Below are 20,136 nucleotides of genomic sequence, written 5' to 3'. Positions count from 1 at the left end.
TCTTTCTTTCTTTCTTTCTTTCTTTCTTTCTTTCTTTCTTTCTTTCTTTCTTTTCTTTCTTTCTTTTCTTTCTTTCTAAGATTTTATTTATTTATTTGACAGAGAGAGTGAGAGAACATAAGTAGGGGGAACAGTAGAGGGAGAGGGAGAAACAGGCTCCCCGCCAAGCAAGGAGCCTGATGCGGGGCCTGATCCCAGGACGCTGGGATCATGACCTGTGCTGAAGGCAGATGCTTAAACATCTGAGCCACCCAGGTCCCCCCACTGACAGGATTTCTTGATGGATTGGCTTAGGGGGCATGTGAGAGAGGAATTAAGGGTACTTCCGAGATTTCTCACCTGAACAAAACAAAACAAACCCAAAAAAGACATCGACCACAGGCCTCAGACCAGGTAGAAACCAACCAACAGGACCAGGGTTCCAGAGCAGTCATGATGTCCCCTGGAATCAGGGAAGGCAGCGGTTGTGGGGTTCCCAGCCCCGGCAGGCACAGAGGGGTTAGGGTAGCTCTCCCATCGTGGGCAGGCAGTGAGGACAGAAGTCAAGGGGAGGTAAGGGTGCTCAAATGGAAGACATCCTTATTCTCACCCCTCCGAAACAACGCAACTCTTCAACTTTCTCCTCCCAAGCAGGGGAGCCAGAGAGCACGCTCATTCCCGGCAGGCCACTCTCCAGGGTGGGAGACAGGGTCCAGAATTACTCTCTGATCAAGAGTCAGATGTCTGGCCCTCTGACTCACCATAGACCCTCCCATCTCACAGAGCTTTATCCTATTTTTCTTGGTGTCTCTAAATTTCCATCATGCGCTTTATCACCACTCCCAGACACCATACTGAAGTCAGGGCATTTCAGAGATGTTGGAGTGTGAAGAAAATGTGCGTCTTAGCACACTCATGGACTCGAATGTTCATGCCCTGCCCAACCACATCCTGGGCCGGCACTACCATTCGCATTCCCCTTTCTTGGTTTTGTACCGTGTGGACGCTATCACAGTTACGAGGAGCCAGAGGCACCATTATTTCTCCCGGCTTACAATATTAGGAAGTCCAAGTGTAGAGAAGCTCAGTTCCTTGCTGCGGGAGTGGGACTGGCGAGTCAAGCCCAGGCTTCCGTGAGAGGCGAATAGGGTAGTGAGTGAACACACACGTCCCGCCACCAAGGTGCTCCTTAGTAGCTCTGTGATCTTAGGCAAGCCTCTTAACCTCTCTCTACCTTAATTTTCCCATCTTTTAAATGGGGAGAATAAACGTACCTAGTTCATAAGGTTGATAGGTGAGGATATGAGTTAATATACGGAACAGGCTTAGACAGAGCCCGGGGGACGGCCAGCGCTTTGTGTGAGCTGCTGTTATTATAAGGCATATTCTCGCCAGCCTCCCTGAACCTCCTTTTAATTCTCTCTGCTATAACCTCCCCACTTCCCTGGAGAACAACACTGGACCAGAAGTAAGAGAGCCCATTCTGGTCGCAGCTCTGTCACTAATGGATCACGTGAGCCATTAGGTAACTCCCTTCCCCCTTTGGAGTCTCAGGCTCCTTGTCTGAATGATGGGGGGAGCTGGATTCGCTGCTCTCTACGGGGTCGTCTATAATGGTATCGTCTGGATGTTTGTGTCCCCCCCCAGGTTTCCTATGCTGCAGTCCTAACCCTCAAGGTGATGGTGATGGCCTTGGGAGGTGATGAGGTCTGGAGGGCCCTGCATGGCCTACTGGGCAGAATGAGATTGGTGCCTTCATAAAAGGGGCCCCACAGGTCTCCCCAGTCCCTTCCTCCACGTGAGGACACAGCAAGAAGACTGCCGTCTGTGAGCCGGGAAGCAGGCTCTGAACCTGCCAGAGCCTTGATCTTGGACTCCCAGCTTCCAGAATTGTGAGTAATAGGTTTGCGGTTTATAAGCCACGAGTCTATGGTATTCTGTTACAGCAGCTTGAGGTCCGAGACAGTCTCCAAAACCCAAACCCAGCAACCATATCCCTCTCACCCTTTCTCAGCCATGGCCTGGGACCACCTCGCCTGGGATGGAGGGGACGGTGTCCCTAGCAGCCTCGCTCATGTGTGCTCACAGTGCGGCAGGATGACCAGGGCACACCACGCTGGGGGCGGGGGGGGGGGGGGGGGGGGGGGGGGGAGGGGCATCAGGCAGAGAAGCCACCTTCAGTCTTTTCTCCTGGGAGGAGGCGCCCTTTGGACCAACCCATGCTCCCACACTGGGTCACTGTCCCCGGGCAGGGTTCTGCTGCCACTGTCACTGAATAAGGCTGGGCATCCTGGATGGGGAGCTGGGCCGCCACGTTGGTAGAGGTCCTGGGAGAAGCCAAGGGGAAAGCGGAAGTGGGTGGTTTTTTATGGGGCTCAGAGGGATCATGGGACCTGGAGGGAGTGGCACGGAAGGCTTCTGAGAGGAGGTGACGCTGAGTCTGACCCCAAGGATAAGCAAGCGCTGCAAGGAAGGACTGGCAGAGATCGGAGCAACCTGTGGGGGCATGAAGAAGACGGGCCCTCAAGGAGTTCCCATCTCAGGAGGATGTCGGATGGGCCTTGGACTTGCCGACCTGGAGCTGGCAGAGACAGCTGGTACCAGCTGGTGTCCAGGGCTCTAACTGGCTTTCTGGCGGGGGCGGGGCTGGCTAGGCCGGACTCACCAGTGTGCCAAGATAATGTCCCCATGTACCCACTGCTATACAGTCACAGCTGGAGCTGTCAGGGTGTCTGGAGATGAAATTACCACTTTCCTCCCCTGCCGCCCTCCCTGGGAAGAAGAGCCCGAGCCCCAAGGAGAGTAGGGATATTTTGTGGTTCCTGGGAGTGTCCTTGGTGCCTCCTGTGGGGCCTGGGATGTAGCAGGCTGTCTGTGAATCCCCCAGGAATGAAAGCCACAGAGCTTTGGCTCACCTCGTCCCCTCTGCCTGGAATTCCCTTTCCCCATTTAACTGCATGACATACTTAAATGTCCCCTCCTGAGGAAGCCCTCTGCAGCCCCCACCTCAAAACCACATCCCTTCATGGATGAACATGCCAAATGGTGTCACACGGGTGCAATCAGCCAAATCCTGAATGGAGGAAATTCTATTCACGGAACAAGCCACCATGTTCTTAAACAAGAGAAAAAAAAGGAAAGAAAGGCTGTCACAAGTTGAAATACAATGTGTGAACCTCACTTAGCTCCTGATTCAAAGATCAGCTGGGAAAAGAGACTCATGGAAGACTTCTGGAGATAGGTTGCACACCAATGAGAGCGTACTTACTACTGCTACACTTGCAGATGGTTCAGATGGCAAATTTTATGGCATATGCATATTTTCACTGCAGTTAGAAAATTTAAAACAAAAAGACATACATGGACTGATTGGGAAATATGAATACTGACTGGATATTAGATGACATTAAGGGATTATTAATTTTTTTCGAGATTTTATTTATTCATTTGAGAGAGAGAGAGAGAGAGGGCATGAGTGAGGGGAGGGGCAGAGGGAGAGGGAGAAGCAGGCTTCCTGCTGAATAGGGAGCCTGATTCGGGGCTCGATCCCAGGTCCCCGAGATCATGACCTGAGCCGAAGGCAGATGGTTAACCATCTGAGCCACCCAGGCGCTCTGGGATTATGATTTTTGAAAAGATTTATTTATTTTAGAGAGAGAAAGAGAGAGTGGGGGGGGCAGAGAGAGAGAGAAATCTCCAGCAGACTCCCTGCTGAGCACAGAGTCTGACTCGGGACTCGATCCCAGGACCCTGAAATCATGACCTGAGCTGAAATCAAAAGTCGATGCTCAACCAACTGAGCCACTCATGAGCCCCATTTTTTTTTTTTTAAGTAGGCTCCATGCCCAACTGGAGCATGAACTCACGACCATATTCTACCGACTGAGCCAGTCAGGTGCCTTAAGGGATTATTAATTTTTATTTTTTATCTTATTTTTTTAAAAAAGATTTTATTTATTTGCCAGAGAGAGAGAGAGACAGAGCGAAGAGCATGACCATACAAGCAAGAGTGGCAGGCAGAGAGAGAAGCAGACTCCCCGCCGAGCAGGGAGCCCAACTCGGGACTTGATCCCAGGACCCTGGGATCATGACCTGAGCCAAAGGCAGACGCTTAACCAATGAGCCACCCAGGCGTCCAGGGATTATAAATTTTTAAAGTATGATATTGATGTGTTTCACTGAAGACTGTCTCTTAGAGATACAAACAAACCTATTAACAGATGAAATGACACCCTGTCTAGGATTTTCTTTAAGATAATTCAGAAGGGGGGCATCTGGGTGGCTCGGTTGATTGTCTGACTCTTGAGCTCAGCTCAGGTCTTGATCTCAGGGTTATGAGTTCAAGCCCTGAGTTGGGCTCTATGCTGGGTGTGGAGCCTACTTAAAAAATTTTTTTAAAAATTACAAAATTAAAAAAAAAAAAAGAATCTTAAAAAAAAAAGAAAATCCAGAAGAGAGGAGCATGTGGGGAGATAAACCCAAACTGGCCATATTTGTTGAAGCTGGGTCAAAGACACATCAGGGTTCATTATGCCATTTTCTCTTTCTTCTTTTTTTTAAAGATTTTATTTATTTATTTGAGAGAGAGAGAGCACAAGCAGGGGGAGCGGCAGGCAGAGGGAGAAGCAGTCTCCCCACTGAGCAGGAAGCCCGATGCGGGACTTGATCCCAGGACCCTGGGATCATGACCTGAGCTGAAGGTAGACGCTTAACCTACTGAGCCACCCAGTACCCCTTCTCTACTTTTGGGTGTGTTTGAAAATGTCTATGATCAGAAAATAAATTAAGAAGAAAAAAAAAGAAAAAATAGTGCCCCTCTATCATGCCCTGTTTTTCTTCCACGCACTCATCCTGGCCGGACATACTGAGAACCTCCCCGTTTACTGTCCATCTCACCCAGAATGGCCCTTGGTTCTCTTGTCCACATCGGCGTCCCGAGTGCCTGGAACTCACAGTGCATGCCTCTCACCCAGCTCACAGCCTGGGCTGGGGCTCCAGGACCTCTTGAGCTTAGCATTGAACCCCTGTACAGGTTTGGTTATCTCGACCCCAGCCGTGACTTCAGAGGGCTGTGGGTGAGTGTCTCAGAGGCAAACTGCTCATCCAGGAAGATGTGGGTGCCACAGGCAAGAAGACTTGCTCTAGGTCAGGGAGGGGTGGAGGGGAAAGGGCGGGTTCTGGGATAGGAGAAGCTCCCCCTGCCCTGCCCCCCTAGAGCCCCCCAAGCTCATGTGGACACTCTTGTACCTGTCCCTGCTTTTGTAGCTCCCAAGTACCAAGCCCAGCCTGAGTCAGGGTCAGAGGTTGCTGAGTGAGGCCAGGACCAGCAAGCAGGGCCCTCCCAAGGGGCCAGGAGGCATTTTCTGGAAAAGGAACAGGGGAGGAGCAGGACTCCCTCCACCTCAAAGCCCTCAGCTTGGTTCCCAGACATTGTCACCTGGGATGGTGAGATGAGCGCCCTTCTGCATCTGCTGTGAGTCCCTTCAGCTGGCACTGCCAGGAGCAAGCTATGATCCCAGCAGGTGCTGGGACCTCTGGTGGGGGCATGGCGAGGGCACTGAGCACCACCACCTGAGTGGAGCAAAGCCTCGAGGTGCTGAGCGGTTGTCATCGTGAATGACCTTCCCCACTCCCACCTGACTCCATTCCTGCCTCACACCCCGAACCTACCGCAGGTCCCCAGGCCCTCAAGGGAAGATGCCTCAGTCCTCCTGAAGCCGAAACAGGCCACGTAGCACAGGGGACAAGAGCTCGGGGGTCCGACAGATCCAGGCTCGGCCTGGCTCTGCTCCTTCGCCAGCTCTGGAATGGTGGGTAAGTCGTTCGTCTTGCTGAGCCCGACCCCTCACCTGTGTGACGGGCCCAGTGTGGGGTGACCCACAGTGGAGACAGGCCGGGTGTCCTGTCTGTGCTCTGCGGTTCCCAGCACGGTGCCTGCCCCCGGGGGGCCTTCGGTCATGTTTGTGGAATCTGCAGGAGCGGCGGAGTCTGGACCAGACCAGCGATGCAGTTAGGGTGCCACACAGGGCCCAGCCAGTGTCTCCCCTTCCCAACCACACCCGTACACACACCAGTTTCTCTTCGGGGAGGGAAGGGGCTGCTCCTTCCTTTGCCTTGGACCAGCTTGAACTATACAGCTATTGCTGGTATCCAGAAAGATCTCCCCATCCTGAACCCCGAGGGGGCAGCTGGGGAGAGCAGGAGGTGGCCCGGTTCAGAGAGCAAAGGGGACTAGAGGCAAAGGTATCAGGAGCTGGGGGCAGTGGCCCCTTCTTCCCCCACCCTCCACTCAACGTGTGATTGGGCCTCCACATCACACCTGGAGAGTTGCCACCACCAGCCCCGGGGCACGGATGGCGGGGGAGGCTTCCTTGGTGTTTGGGCAAACGGCTGCAGCAGCACCTGGTCTGGGGCTGGGGGAGATGGCGGGGGGACACACACATGCCCCCCAAGCACTGAGTCACCGACGCTCGGAAACTTCTGCACTCGGGGTGGAGTCGTGCCCTGGCTCCTCTCCCCACCTCTCCCTGGAAGCCCTCTGGGAGCTCCCAGCCCCACACACTCATATCGTCCCAAGGGTCTTGGCCAAGGCTGGGCAGACCCCTGCCAACCAAGATGTGGGGATGAGGTCAGGGGGCAGCCATGCCACCCACAGCCACTGTGGCCGCCAACCCTGTGCGGGGAGCCGCGCGCACTCTAGGGACCGGCTTGCCCTGGGAAAATGTCACACAGGAAGACACACCAAGAGGGCACTTGACAAACATTTATTGAGCACCTACGATGTGCCAGGCCCCAAGCAGGGCCCTAGGAAAATGAGGTCAATGCAGCCCAGTCCTTGCCCGAAAGGAGCTCACAGTCTAGTGGGCCGGCCACCAATCACATCAACAGCAGAGAAGGTGCATTGAACTTCACGATTTTACAGCGCGCTTTAGATGTTTTCTCAATTGTAAACACCCAGCAACACAGCCACGTTGATTTAAAAGCACATTGGCATAATTGTAAACACAGTCACACGATTGGAAGGATGGAAAGAAATCACCGGCAGTGATTCACATTCGTGTTTCGAAGCCCGATTTGCAGCCTTATTTACTCCTTCCTGTTAAGTGGGATGGAAGTTTTACAAGTTTGCAGAAACAGGGGTGGAGACCCAGAGGAGTTCCATGGCCCACCTGTCACACACTGGGGAAGCCACCCTAACACAGGATCTACTGACTTTTCTCCACAACGTGCCACACCCATGCCTTCTAATTCCCCGACTAGGGCCCCACAGACTTGCACTCCTCCCAAGCTTGTCAGACAGGGAGACAGGACCACATCCCAGGAAGCAACCATGCGGAGATCACCCACAGTGGGCCCACACCGGCTCAGAGAAACACATGGCCCGCTGTCATGTGCTTATACCCAGATCCTTCCTGAGTTAAAGAGGAGCTTTCTGGTTAGTCTCAAAACCTGGCTGGGTCAGTGCTGTAGGCGAGCGCCCCCTCTAGAGTCCTCACCTCTCCCCAGGTGCACAGGACTTACCAGGAGCAGGGAAGCAGTCCTGGAGCGGGGGCTGGACTGTCCCAATGCTCCACGTGCTTCTGGATTCTAAAGGCGACAGTGGGGTTTCGGGTCTGACAGGGAGCTCCCCGTGCCCCTCTTCAGTGCCCCTCTCACCCATGGGAGAGAAACAAAATGCCACAGAGAATTGGCTTGTGATGTTGGTTTAGGAGGATAAAGAAGCTGGTGAAGAAACCCAAAGTGGGCCATCTCTTGGTCCAGGAAACGGGGAAACCGGACAAAGGAAGGAGTTTAATGAAGCCAAGGAGAGGGTGGGTTACAGTAAGGCGCCACATGGCCGCTGCCTCATCCCAGGGCAGGGGAGGGGAGGCAGGTCTCCCCCGCCGACCCCGTAGGCTGGCCACAACCATTTCAGTTTAGAAAGATCAGTGACTAGGGTGGAAGCGCCCCTGTCCCCCCACCATGGCCTCTCTTGGACAGAGGCTTACCAAAGGAATCAGAAAGTACAAAATGTCAAAGAAAAGGTGTTTCTGACCCCGCTTCAAGGGCACAGGGAAGGGGCAAGGTATCCCTCTGTGACTGGCACCGAGGCAGCCCCAGTCGTCCAGCCAATGATGCCCTGTCCTGGCCCTGCTCTGCCCTCCCTCCCAGGACCATCGGTCAGCCCACCTGCCCCTCAAGGTCGCTCCAGGAGCCTGGATATCCTGCTAGCCAATCCCGTCCCCCAATGATGGCCCAGACGGAACTCTCTTAATAAAAAAAAATAATTTATTGTCAACAAAGGAGATATATACAACAGGAAAATAGGTGAAAAGGAGGGAGTGAACAAAGCCCCCAGGTGGGCTGTTTGGGCCTCCTGCAGGGATGGAGTGGGAAGAGGTAATGGAGGCCTCCTGGTTTAGGGGCCTGAACAGGTGGGGGAGGAGAGGCGTCCCCCGAGGTAGTGGGACTCAGTTCAAACCCCATCGTGACCACCTCTTGTGTAAGGCACTGTGCCAAGGGAGAATGGGGGGGGCTAAGAGGGGGAACGGAGCGGGGACAGAGAGGTCTGGGTCAGTGAAAGGATCAAGGTAGGTGTTCTCCACGGCTCAATGCCCTACCACACGACAGCCCTGAGGCCAGCCTTGCCCATCTCAGGGCCTGGCCTTGTGCCTTGCCAGGGGAAGACACCTTCCAGTGCCCCCAAGTAGCAGTGGATGCTGCCCCCCTTCCTCTCCTCCATCCTGCCTTGGCACCTGGTTTTCCTCTCTCCATCAGGTGGTCGAGCCGGGCAGCTCTGAGTGATAAGCCAAAGGGGGACCCTGCCTCCTCCCTCCCTCCCCAGGAGAGCGAGAACCTACACACCACTCCCTGCCTCTGGCTGCCCCCCCACAGTGGTGCTGGAGTCTGACAGAACCGCAGGCCAGTTTGGGGTATCACCTGCTCCCACACTCTTGGTGCCCTGGGGATGCTTGGACCAGTCTTGCAGGAGGCTGACTGCCGGGGGCTCCTCCATCCGGACGCGGATAACCTGGAGATCCAGTGTCCCGCGAAGCCCCGGAGGGGGAGCTGGGCAGGGACGGGAGTAGAGAGCAGAAGTCAGGGCCCTCTGGACCCCCACCACAATAGTGCCCCCCAAAGGCCTCTGCAAACCGCACCTCCACTCCCAAGCCTTCACTTCCACAGTCCAAGGCCTGGTATGAGGGGGGAGCCCAAGGGACAGCGGGAAGCTCCACTCTTGGTTCATCAGAGGACCATGACCAACCAAAAAATGAGGTCACAGCCCCGGAGGCATAAGTCAGACTTCCTCCCCCACGTATTTTGGTACACAGATGCTCAGTGCTGTCTACCTCCCTCGGCTCTTCCCTTCAGCTCACTCTGCTTCATCTAAAACTTCCTGAGAGCCCTAGCCTGAGGGCTTCTGCCTTGTGTGGACACAGGTGGTGGGAGTGGGGAACCCCCGCCAACCAAGTAAGACACAGCTTTGCCCACCAAGGGGCTCACAGATGGATCCGGAGGCTAAGGCGAGAGCCCCGCATGGCCAGTCCTGGGTTAGCATCCCAGCTCTGCCCTGCGAGCTTCACGGGGCTCTTCCGCTCCAGTCAGGACCTACCCCTTGGGGATCAGATGTCCACCTCAGCAGTGGGGAGCAGCTGCTCAGAATAGGCAAAACCGGGCCCTAAGAGAGGGGCGAGCAGACTCCACGCGGCCTTCCTGGAACTCCCGATCCGGTGGCAGGAGCCGAAAGGATGAACGGACACAAGATGTGATGTGTTGCGTATGGATGGAAACAAAGTGAAATAAGAAAACACACCAGGGAAGGGGACAGATAGCACGGAGGGCCTCGTGGAGCGGGTATGTGAGCAAAGACGTACAGAAAGTGAGAGTCCGCTATGCTTTGCCCCAGCCTGAGCAAAGTGCACAATGGAAAAGGGGAGAGGAGGATAGGGAGGAGGAGAGTGGCTCGGGGTGGGTGGGGGGACGTGGGGGTTCAGTTCGGATAAGCCAGTTTGACAGATCTTATGGACAACCACAGATATGTCACATGGGCATCTGGAAGAGAGGCTGGAACCAGGGGGAATCTGGGTGGGAGCTGGGAGCACATGAACTTGGACTGGATCGCTCCGGGAGTGAGGAAGGTCTTGCCCCGGGGTTGAGGCATCCAGTCCCTCACTTAACCACTCCCTCACTGAACACAGCAGCACCTGGACCCTATGCCAGGTGCTGGGGAGATCACAGGAAATGAAACAGACACACATCCTGACCTGAAGCAGCTTACACTCAAGAAAGAGGAGAGAGAACTGTCCCATCTGATTCAGGGAGTCGTGTATGAAAGGACAGGCCGGAGAAACAGAACAGCCAGTGAAGCTGGAGGGAGACCCGGCCAGTGGCCCGAGGAGCCCCAAGATCAAGAGTGATTCCAGAAAGGAGGGAGGAGCGATGTCACAGTTATGGTCACATTGGGGAAAGTCAAGCACTGAGAATTGACTGCTGGATTTTCATTTTAGGCAAGTCAAAGGTGACCTTGCCAAAAAAGCAATTTTAGCATGAGATGGGAGGATGGGAATAGGACTGAAGTGGCTCCCAGAGAGGGGAGGTCCAGTTAGTGTAGAAAATGCTCCCCAGCTTTGCTGAAAAGGCTTGGGGACACATGGGACAGTGGCTAGGGAGGCATGAGGGGTCAAGAAGGGAGAAATCACAGCTTTGCATAGGCTGCCGGGTAAGATCTGGAGGAGAGGGAAATACGGACGGTGGACAAAGAGGAGAGCACAGAGAGAAGAGTGGCCGGCAGGGTGCGGGATGGGCTCCAGAGAGGAGTTGGGGGGGGGGGGCGCGGGACGACAGGCTTTGCCAGCAGCAGAGAGAAGGCAGAGGATGCGGCTTGGATGCTGGAGGGGGATGGGCACAGGTGGAGACGCACACAGGCTGTTGCTTACTAGGCGAGGGGCCCTGAGAGAGGTGCCTTACCTCTCCGAGGCTGTGTCCTCTTCTCCAAAATGGAAATCCTAATACTGTGTATGGTGGTTGTGGGGATTTAAGGAGACCGATGACATGCTAAGACGTTAAAAGAGTTCAGCAGGTGGTAAGAGCTCATGGACTTCGGGACTGCTCAAAGCAACAGAATTACGTACCAATTCTTTCTGGTAGCACGGAGGGCAGAGGTGAGGGTGGGTGGGGAGAGGAGCATCAGGACAGTGAAGCCTGACATGTGAGGCCCTTCCAGAAAGCAGGCATGATCAGAGCCCCAGGGCCGTGAAAAAGCAGGCCAGGAGGATTTATCAGTCTGGGGACAAGCTGAGCCCCTTTTGCACTCCAAACCCAGGGCTGGCCCCCCTCCCTCCTGGGAAGCCCAAGCCCCTCTGCTTCCCCAGCAACATTCCCCCCTTCCTCTACATCTGTGCGTGTGTGGGTACAAGCACACACCGCCAGAGAGTGGGCCCAAGTCTTTTTCTCTTGTTTCTCATTAAGGCTTGTTTCTGATTGGCGACTGAAAATGTCACCACCACGTGACAAGTGAAGGCAGCCACTATCCACCCTTCTTTCAGTAAATCTTTACAGAGGGCTTTCTTTGTGGCAGGCACGGTACTGGGTGCTGAGGATACAGCTTGCGAAGCTCACACATGCACACACACACTTTTTCCTTGGTCCAGCCTGGAAACATACTGAGCCTGGCTGAGGTATCCTAAGAGCCAGCTCTCTAGGTCTTACTCAAATTAAACAGTAGCAAGACCAAGAGACTCTCTGTGTCATGATTTGTGAGTGGGGTCCTCAAGGCTCACCTCCTCTCCTGGCTTGGACGCCTCCCCACCCTCGTTCTGCAAGGCCCTTGGAAAGTTCCAGAAAGTCTTCTCAGCTTCACACTCATATCCATCAGCTCAGCTGACCTCACCACAGTGACCTTCCCCAACTTCTAAATCCTTGACTTTTAAACTTTTTTAAAGCAATAGAATCTTTACTCAAAATCTTCCAAGAACCTCAATACATAAAGCAACCCAACATGAAGACATTCTGGTTGAAGCCTCACAGGGTCTTGGGGAATCTGTCCGAACTCTGGGATCCTGAAACAGTCTGCGACCACGCTCCGGAGCCTTTGCCCTGCATAGAACTAGGGTGGCTGCGTCACTGCCCCCGACCTGTACCCCCAAACAGACAGTAAGTTTCTTGGGGACAAAGAAACTCTACTCTGTCCTCACTCATGTCATTTTCCAGAGGGCTTCCCTCGGGGCTGAGCTGCTGTGGGTTCCGGCCACCTCCAAGCTCCCTAGATCCTGCCCCCTGCTGAGAAAAAAACCCTCTCACATCAATCAGATTGGTGAACCCCAAGGCCTCAGACTTTGCCCATGCACCCCAAAGGAACCTGAGATCTCAGGGACTACCCTTCTCAGCTACTCACCACTCCAGATAGGTGGAATTTGGGCACAGGGTATCCCAGGACTCAAAATGAAGGCTCCCTTTTGAGAATGAAACCAGAAGACCCATTAAACAGTGGAAGCGGTTAGCCCTTTAGAGCACTGAGATACCGAAAACAACGAGGAAGCTTGGGGAACGCTCAAGTCCAAGCAGAGTGCACTGTTCTGAGAGAGGCAGGACTGGAATGTGGCTCAAGCTGAAACTTGAGACAGCTAAAACCGTGATCTACGTGAAGGGCTGACGCCTGCCTCAAGAGGAGAAAAAGCGGAGCCCGTTTTGGTAAAATATGATCAAGCGAAAGTGCACGTGTGCACGTACACACGCACACTCCGAGCTTTGTAGAAGGTCTCCAGGATACAAACTGAACTATTAACAGCGCTCACCACTGGTGGAGGGGGGCAGGAGACGGCGCACATTTGCTTTTTTCTTTATGCAAAAAGCCTACCTCCTTTTTGAGAGCCCTGCTCTGGGGAGCCCCTGGTACCTCCCGTGCTATCTTTCCCTGGGCTCTAACTCTGAATGCACATTTCAGACAGGCCGGGACAAGGCGCTGTGTGTCACTCGGTCGCTCCTTCAAGAGCCATTTCCCGAGCCCAAGATGCCTGGCATGGAGAGATGAAGAGGAACCAGGCTCAGCCTCTGCCCTCCCAGAATGCATTCTGGTCTAATCTGAATTCTGCCACTGCTTGGCTATGTGACTGTTGCCTAAAGACGTCCACACGCTCCTCCCCAGGATCTGTGACTATGGTCATGTTACATGACAAGGAGGAATTAAGGCTACAGATGGAATTAATGTTGCTGATTAATCAGCTAACTTCAAACTAAAGAGATTGTCCTGGATGATCTGGGTGGGCTCCATGTAATCCCAAGGGTCCCAGTGGGGAAGAGGGAGGCAGAAGAGTCAGGTCAAAGATAGCATCCTCAGAAGGACTCTCCTGGAGGCTGCTGGCTTTGAAGATGGAAGGAGACCAAAACCCAAGGAATGCACGCAGCTTCTAAGAAGCTGGCAGGACAAGAAAATGGACACCCTTCACCCCTGCCCCTGGAGCCTTCAGAAAGGAACATGACCCTGCCGACATCCGGATTTTAGCTCAGTGAGGCTCATTCCTGACCTCTGACCTCTGGAACTGAGAAGGGATAAAGCATGTTCTCGAAGCCACGAACTTGTTATTGCAGCCACAGGAAACGAATACAAGGATCAAGGGAAGGAGGAATCAGCTCTGAGACTCAACCTTCCCAATTCCTTCTCCCCTACAGAAAACAGACTTTTCTAAAGGCCAGATGAACCACGTATAGAAGTTTCTGGAAATCGGTTAAACACGATACAAACACAAGCGCTTACTGCTATCATTAGACAAGTCACGGGACTGCTTTCTTCACGGAGGTGCCTGTTGAGTTCACCACGGGTCTGCTAAGGCCCTTGCTCCAAAAGGGTGAACTGGGCACCTCAGGTATCAGGTGGAATCAGCCTGAAGTGTGGTGCTGAGTGTCTGGCTTTGGGGAGCACTGGCCTAGCCCAACCTAACGACCAATCCGTTAGCAGCTCAGCTTTCTGGCCAGTCCGTGTCATTCAAGTCTGCCTGTCCTTGGCCCCGTCTCTCAGGGGACCCGAGTGCTAACCACCTCTGCCCTGGGCTCTGCTGCAGAGCAGCCTCGAGGAGGCCAGACCCCAGGGATGCAGCCTGCCTGACCCTCCCTTGTCGTCCCCTCTCAGGAGCTCACCTGGAGAGGGGCTTTCCGGCTGGGGAAGGCCTCCTTCTGCAGCTCTCCCCTCTTTGGGTGAGTCCTTGCTGTCTGAGGCCCTGAGCTGGGTGTGGGAGAAGAGCTGGAGGACGAAGCCTGGGGGGAAGCTGCCATCAGTGAAGTGTCGGACCTCAGCAGGAGCAGCAAAAGTCTCTGTGGGTGAGTCGGGTGACGGGGGGTCTGGAAGGAAGGACAGGATGGACCTGTGAGTCTGGGAGGCTGAGCTGTCTATCCTCACTGAAGCCAGAATCCAAAGGCCTGGACCAACCGCCCTCCCCTGCTTGGCTTTCCTCTAGGAGCACTGCGGCCGGAGCCCATGCCCACACCTGCATGGGCCTCCCTCTCACCTGGGTCAGGGTCTGGGTCCAGGTCCAAGTTTTTGGTCATGGGTCTGCCTCTTTTCTTTCTGACCGGCTCTTCCCCAGGGGGTTCCTTCCATCTCTGACCACGGGGCTTCCTATTTCCTGGCTCCGAGACAGGAGCAGCTGCAGAATGAGAAGACCCCAGACCTTTTAAAGGGTCCACGCCTGAGCCCCACAGCCTCTCTCCACACAGAACACAGGGCGCATGTTCCCCTCTCCCCAGCTCAGCCTCAAGTGCTTCCAGAAGACTGACCCGGAAGCTCGAGGGGGCGGAGTCCCCTGGGCCGGCTCCTTTTCGGGAGAGATGGGTTGTCCTCAGAGTCAAGGAGAACGACAATTTCTGCTGGCATTTTGGCAGGGTCTGGGTCGGAGTCTGGGTCAGCTTCGACATCCTGGCCTGAGTCTGAAGAGGGCAAACACCCAGTGAGCTCCAAGTCCTCTGAGAGGCCGACTTTTCCCTCCATCCGCCACCCCTACCGCCCCCCGCCCCCTCCCTACCTGAGGTGGGTGAAGAAGTCTGCTCAGCTCTGATGTCTTGCAAAAGGGCCACCCCCTCACTCCAGGCCTCCAGGATGTTGCTTTTCTCTGAAGGGCTCAGGTCCAGGGTGTGAGGATGCTGTTCCAGGATGTGCATGCGCGCCGTGTCTGCAGAGGGGGACCGGATTTCGGCCCCACACACCATGCACAGTGCCCGCCCGCTGCCTCCTGGGCTGTTTCCCACCAGGAACTCCTGCTCCCAAGACACCTGCTGCTTGGGCTCCTCGCAGCCATCGCCACCCGCCTCCAGCAGGTTGGGCCTAGGCGTTGGGGTCTTCTCCTGTTGGGCCACTACAGAGGGAGAGGTGCAGGACATGTTAGTGGTAACGGTGCCCACGGCCTAGAATACTTACAACTTGATTCCCCAAACTGGCTGGAGTGCTGGGGGGCAGAGGGAGGAACATTGCCACCCAAAGTCTTTCTCTCCCTTCCCCTGCAGCCCATGAGACGCTGTGTGCCTGGGCATCCCGCTATCTCCCTGCCTATCTCCTCTCAATCTGGGCTCGGACCACAGGTCCACGTGCTTTTCCGACAAGTTGTGTTCTTGCAGGTCTTCAGTCTTAGCATGTCCATCCAGACCGTCCTCATCAGTCCGATAAATTCCTATACTTCCTTCATGGCCCCGCTCACATTGTCACTCCTGGGAAGCCTTCCTGACCTCCCACCCCTGGCGGGGGATTATATCCACGTCTGACTTCCAGGCCACACTGCATACTTTCTTGAGAACAAGAATGCTACGTGTGATCATTTATCGTCCCCACAGGGCCTGGCACGCAGGAGATGCTCAGTGAGCCTTCAGTCAGCGAATGACGGGCATGTCTGCTTCTCCATCCAGCGAGGCCCCCTTAACAGGCCACCACACCCCGTCACAATCCCTTTCCCATCTCCCAGAGCAACTGCAGGTGTGATCTCATGCCCAAGGGTCTGCTTGGCATCTGCTTTGTGCACCTGGACCACAAACTCTGGCAGGGCAGGAATCCTTTCCAGCTCGACAAAGAAGGCAGGCTGACCCCACATAGCCTGGCAGCTCAGTGTTTCTGTGGAGTCTCCTGACCTCTGATGGCCACCCCTCTCTCCCACCTGAGAAGATGAAATAAAATATGTGGGGGCCCCTAACACCTAGGAACTGATGGGGAGGTGGCATTTAAAATGGGCCTGAGAGGGCGCCTGGGTAGCTCAGTTGGTTAAGCGACTGCCTTCGGCTCAGGTCATGATCCTGGAGTCCGGGGATCGAGTCCCGCATCGGGCTCCCTGCTCAGCGGGGAGTCTGCTTCTCCCTCTGACCCTCCTCCCTCTTGTGCTCTCTCTCATTCTCTCTCTCGCAAATTAAAAAAAAAAAAAATTAAAAATAAATAAATAAATAAATTAATTAATTAATTAAAAAAATGGGCCTGAGAATTTGTCAGGACTCAGAAGATCCAGGTCCCAGGCTGCGCTGTACCTATCTCCCACATGACCGGGCACAAAAGACCCTTAACCTCTTGGTTGCCGTTGGGCTTTCTTTCCCACCATTCTTCCAAAACAGCTCTCGCCAGGGTCACCGATGCCAAACCCAGTGGTCAGTTCTTAAACTTCATCATTTGACTCATCACTTCTTCCATCTTGATTTTTGTCGCTCGGCTCCTAGGCACCACCTCCCGTTGGTTCGTCTCCTACTTCCTGGGGCTCTCTTGGGGTCACGCGTGCTGGTTCCTCTCATCTCTTCTCACAGCTCTCTCACTTCTTTCAGGGCGTAGCTGAAGAACCATCTTCTTGCAATGGCTTTCTCTGCCCCTCTGCAGAAAGCGGGGCACCCCATTCCCTTTCCCCCCTCGTGTCCTCCTTAGCCCACACCGCCACCGGGCCTAACATGGTGTCACTTGTGCTCCATGTCTCCCCGCTGCATGGCAGGCTCTGGGACAGCATGACTTTTGACCGTCCACACCTAGACCCCCAGCCTCAAGAACAGCACCTGGCAGGTAGTGGCATTCAGAAATCTGATGGGGACCGACTCCATCTCCAACCCGCAGTCACCGGAGAGAGTTCCACAGCTCCGTTCTTAGACCTTCTGTCTCCTTCCTCTGACAGTCTCCTCCCATTGCCTGCCTGCTGATGACTCCCGTATTTCTACCTCCAGCCAGACTCTCCCCTGCATCTAAACGCACGTGTCTGATGCCTATCTGGTCATGGCACTTGAATGTGTCACAGGCATGTCAAACTCACCCTGTTCAAACCTTAACTCCCTATCTGCACATGCCAGCATCCTAGCCTTCTTGTCTTTTTCGTGGGAGGCCTGTCCTTCTGGATGCTCAGGCCAAAGACCTTGAATTTATCCTTTCCCCACTTACCCCAAATCTTTCAAAAAGCTTCTGCTTCAAGACATTTATACTTGCTATTCTCTCTGCCTAAAATGCTTTCCCTCCCATTACCCACAAGTTTCGTTCTCTCGCGTCCTTTGGGTCTGTGCTCAAAATTCACATTAGAGAAGCCTTTCCTGACCACTTGATATTCCAAATAAAACACCCCCACTCTCTTTTCTCCTCCCTTTGCTCTGGTGTTCTCTGAACCACATATTGGCACCTGACACCCTATGCATTTGATTGTATTTGTCTTTGGTCATTCATTTATATATATATATTCCAGAAGGGATGTTTCATCTTTGTTTATAGCCATTAGCATGCCCAGCCTAAAACTGCTTGGCTTACGGTAGGTGCCTAATGAAGACCTGTTGAATGATTTAACTTCTCTTGGACTTCTACTTCCTCATCCCTAACTGGGGAATAGGGCCTCTCTTGCAGGGTTGTTGAGAGGATTAACTGAGACAGCCTGGCATCCAGCATTCAGTAAATACTAGCACAAGTAGGGAAAGAACTTCTGTTGGATGCAAAGCTCTGAGAAGGGTAGCCGCCTTTATTTACCGGACTTGTTTTATAACTCTCCAGATTCCAAAAAGGATGAGAGGCAGTGCAGGGAGACAGCGGGTGCTGCTGAGGTTAAATAAATGGACTTGCTCTCAACCTCTTTGGGGTACAATCCCCCCTACGGGAAGAGGTATTTGAGAATAAAAAGATATTTGCATTTCCATGAAAATTTTTCTGGCATTTTCATGAGTATTAAGTTTTCCACTAAGAAGGCCCTTTGTTTTCTAATGGTCTGCAAGATCCTGCGGACTAAAGAAACTGGTAAAGGGGGAGGGGAAATCAAGTGTTCCCAGATTGTTCCTCGAATCCCTTCCCAAGGCCAATCTCCTTCCAGCGTGGCAGAGGATACCCCTAGCAAACACTCCTCTTCCGAAACGGAGTATGCCGTATGCCATCCCATTCACCCCTGAAGCGCTAGAATCTGACACCTGTGGCTTACGCAAGTGGAAGGCCGGGGATGCAAGGGGAGTTGGGGGACAGCAAAGCTTTCTGCGTAGAGGGCCCTGAAAATCCTCCTCTTGGCGGCGGCATCCTCGGATCTCTCCGGACACCAGGCTGCCGTGCCCAGCCTCGGGCCCGGAGGCCTTGCTGCCCCTCGGCCTAAAACACAGCTTGGCCCCTGCGCCGGCCTCTGCCTCCGTGGGGCGGGAGACCGCGGCCGCCGGTGCGGGGCCCGGGAGAGGGGGCGCTCGGGCACCGGAAGATCCGGAGCGCGCGGGGTGTGGATCGAAGGCTCCAGACCCCGGACGGGGGCGGGGGAGAGGGAATTCGGGGAGGCCCCAGATTCCAAACCCTGGAGGGGGCGGAGCGAGAGCGCGCCCGGGCCCCAGGCCGGAGGGGGAGGGGGCGCTGGAGCCCCTGACTGCGGAGGGGGAGGGGGCGCCCGGGCCCGGACCGTGACGCGGAAGTGGGGTCCCCTTCCCTCCTCACCTCTGAGCATCGGCTCGGGCCGCGGAATTACAGCCACCACCATGGCCTCCTCCTCGTCCTCCCCTTCCTCGCATTTGAGCGTCACCTCGAAGCAGTCGAGCGCGGCGCCCTCGGCCTTTAGGGCCATGGTGCGGCCGGTGTGTATGCGGGGGGGGTATCGCGGTGACCGGACGCTGGAGGCCGGGCGCGCAGCCAGGGGCCGCCTCCCGCCCCGCGCAGCCCCTTCCCCGCCGCCCGCCGCTCACCGCCCGGCCTGCGACGGGCGCGTCCGGGCCTCCCCGAGACCGAACGCGTCGGGACCCCGGGTGGGGAGGGCTCAATCCGGGGCCCCAGGCCCCCGCCGCTCCCTTTTATGGAGGCTCATTGTCGGCGCCCGCCCGGCCGGCCCGCCGCCGGCCCGCCCCCGACCCCGCGCGGCCAATCGCGCGTGGCCCCGCCCCGGGCACGCGGCTCCGTTAGCCTCCCGGGGACCCGCAGGGCGGCGGGGAGGGCCGCGGCCTCCCGGCCGGCCTCCGGCGTGGAGGCGGGCATTGCCGGCCGGCGGTGAGGCCCCCAGGGCCGGCGGGCTGCCGATCGGGCCCGTTGGCGGGCGTCGAGAGCGCTACCGGGTGCCCCAGGGGTTTGCTGGGGGTCGCCTTTGCCTTTTCTGGACGAGCCTTCCTCCACCAGAAGATGCCCCGGGCGGGAACAGAACTCGCTGGGCAGCGAGAAGGGCCTTGGCGTGGGAAGCGGGGAGACGGAATTCCTTCTGATATTTCGCAGCTCTGTGACCTTGGGCGCGTTATCTGTTTTCTCAGACGACCTCATCCTTTCTCAGAAAACACTGTGGAGCCTTCTGGATAAGGGGATGCGAAGATGGAAGAGCCAAGTGGAGTGTGACACAAGCAAACCACCCCCGATGGTTTTGATTTCCATTTTTTTTAAAACGTGAGTCTAGAGATTTTGAGCCTCCCCAAGGGCACACAAATCCTTGAGAGCCCCAAGACCGGACTCCGGTTACCATGACACTGCTACATCCTAATCCTGCTCCGGGTGAGCTTTTACCTCCGTGACATAGAATGGGCATCTCCCTCTGCTGTAGAAGCTCTCCTGAGGTTTTCGTTGAGAAAATGTCTGACACTGGAAATCCATCTCAAAATGCTACCCTATCAGACCAGACACAGGAGTAATTCAGAATAATGCATGTAGTGGGTTGGGGGCTGGAGAGCAGAAAGACCTATGGTATCTGGATTGCCATAGGTCTTTAAGTGAATAATCTTGTTACTTTCAAGTGTATCCAGTACTTTAAAGGTTTT

At 55.0% G+C, this 20,136-nt stretch overlaps 1 protein-coding gene and 1 long non-coding RNA gene across 2 annotated transcripts in view; one reads left to right on the top strand and one right to left on the bottom strand.

Moving 5' to 3' along the window:
* Positions 1-3,436, top strand: part of LOC118015983 — a 7,076-nt gene extending 3,640 nt beyond the window's left edge. The window contains exons 4-5 of the long non-coding RNA XR_004680735.1: positions 1,627-1,871; positions 2,431-3,436. This is a non-coding gene — a long non-coding RNA (uncharacterized LOC118015983). The remainder of the gene's footprint in view (positions 1-1,626; positions 1,872-2,430) is intronic.
* A 4,791-nt stretch (positions 3,437-8,227) lies between these two features.
* Positions 8,228-19,174, bottom strand: SPINDOC (spindlin interactor and repressor of chromatin binding). Its single transcript, XM_035013093.1, has 6 exons — positions 18,842-19,174; positions 14,973-15,302; positions 14,728-14,877; positions 14,460-14,597; positions 14,092-14,292; positions 8,228-9,027 (listed from the first exon to the last, which is right to left on the bottom strand). Exons 1-6 carry the CDS (start codon positions 18,966-18,968, stop codon positions 8,816-8,818), a joined length of 1,158 nt encoding a protein of 385 aa, XP_034868984.1. The 5' UTR covers positions 18,969-19,174; the 3' UTR covers positions 8,228-8,815.
* Positions 19,175-20,136: the final 962 nt, after the last annotated feature.

This window comes from Mirounga leonina, unplaced genomic scaffold (assembly GCF_011800145.1).
Source record: "Mirounga leonina isolate KUSES-001 unplaced genomic scaffold, KU_Mleo_1.0 Mir_166, whole genome shotgun sequence".
Classification (NCBI taxonomy): Eukaryota; Metazoa; Chordata; class Mammalia; order Carnivora; family Phocidae; genus Mirounga; species Mirounga leonina.
The sequence above is the reverse complement of the archived record's forward strand: the minus strand, read 5'-3'. Positions and strand labels throughout refer to the sequence as shown.

Bases quoted from the DNA above. Each gene is read 5' to 3' on its own strand.
- SPINDOC (XM_035013093.1), bottom strand. From the start codon at position 18,968: ATGGCCCTAAAGGCCGAGGGCGCCGCGCTCGACTGCTTCGAGGTGACG. The intron at 15,303-18,841 runs GTGAGGAGGGAA...CTCCCTCTGTAG, and splicing joins GCCCGAGCCGATGCTCAGAG to TGGCCCAACAGGAGAAGACC. The intron at 14,598-14,727 runs GTCAGTCTTCTG...CTCATTCTGCAG, and splicing joins CCGCCCCCTCGAGCTTCCGG to CTGCTCCTGTCTCGGAGCCA.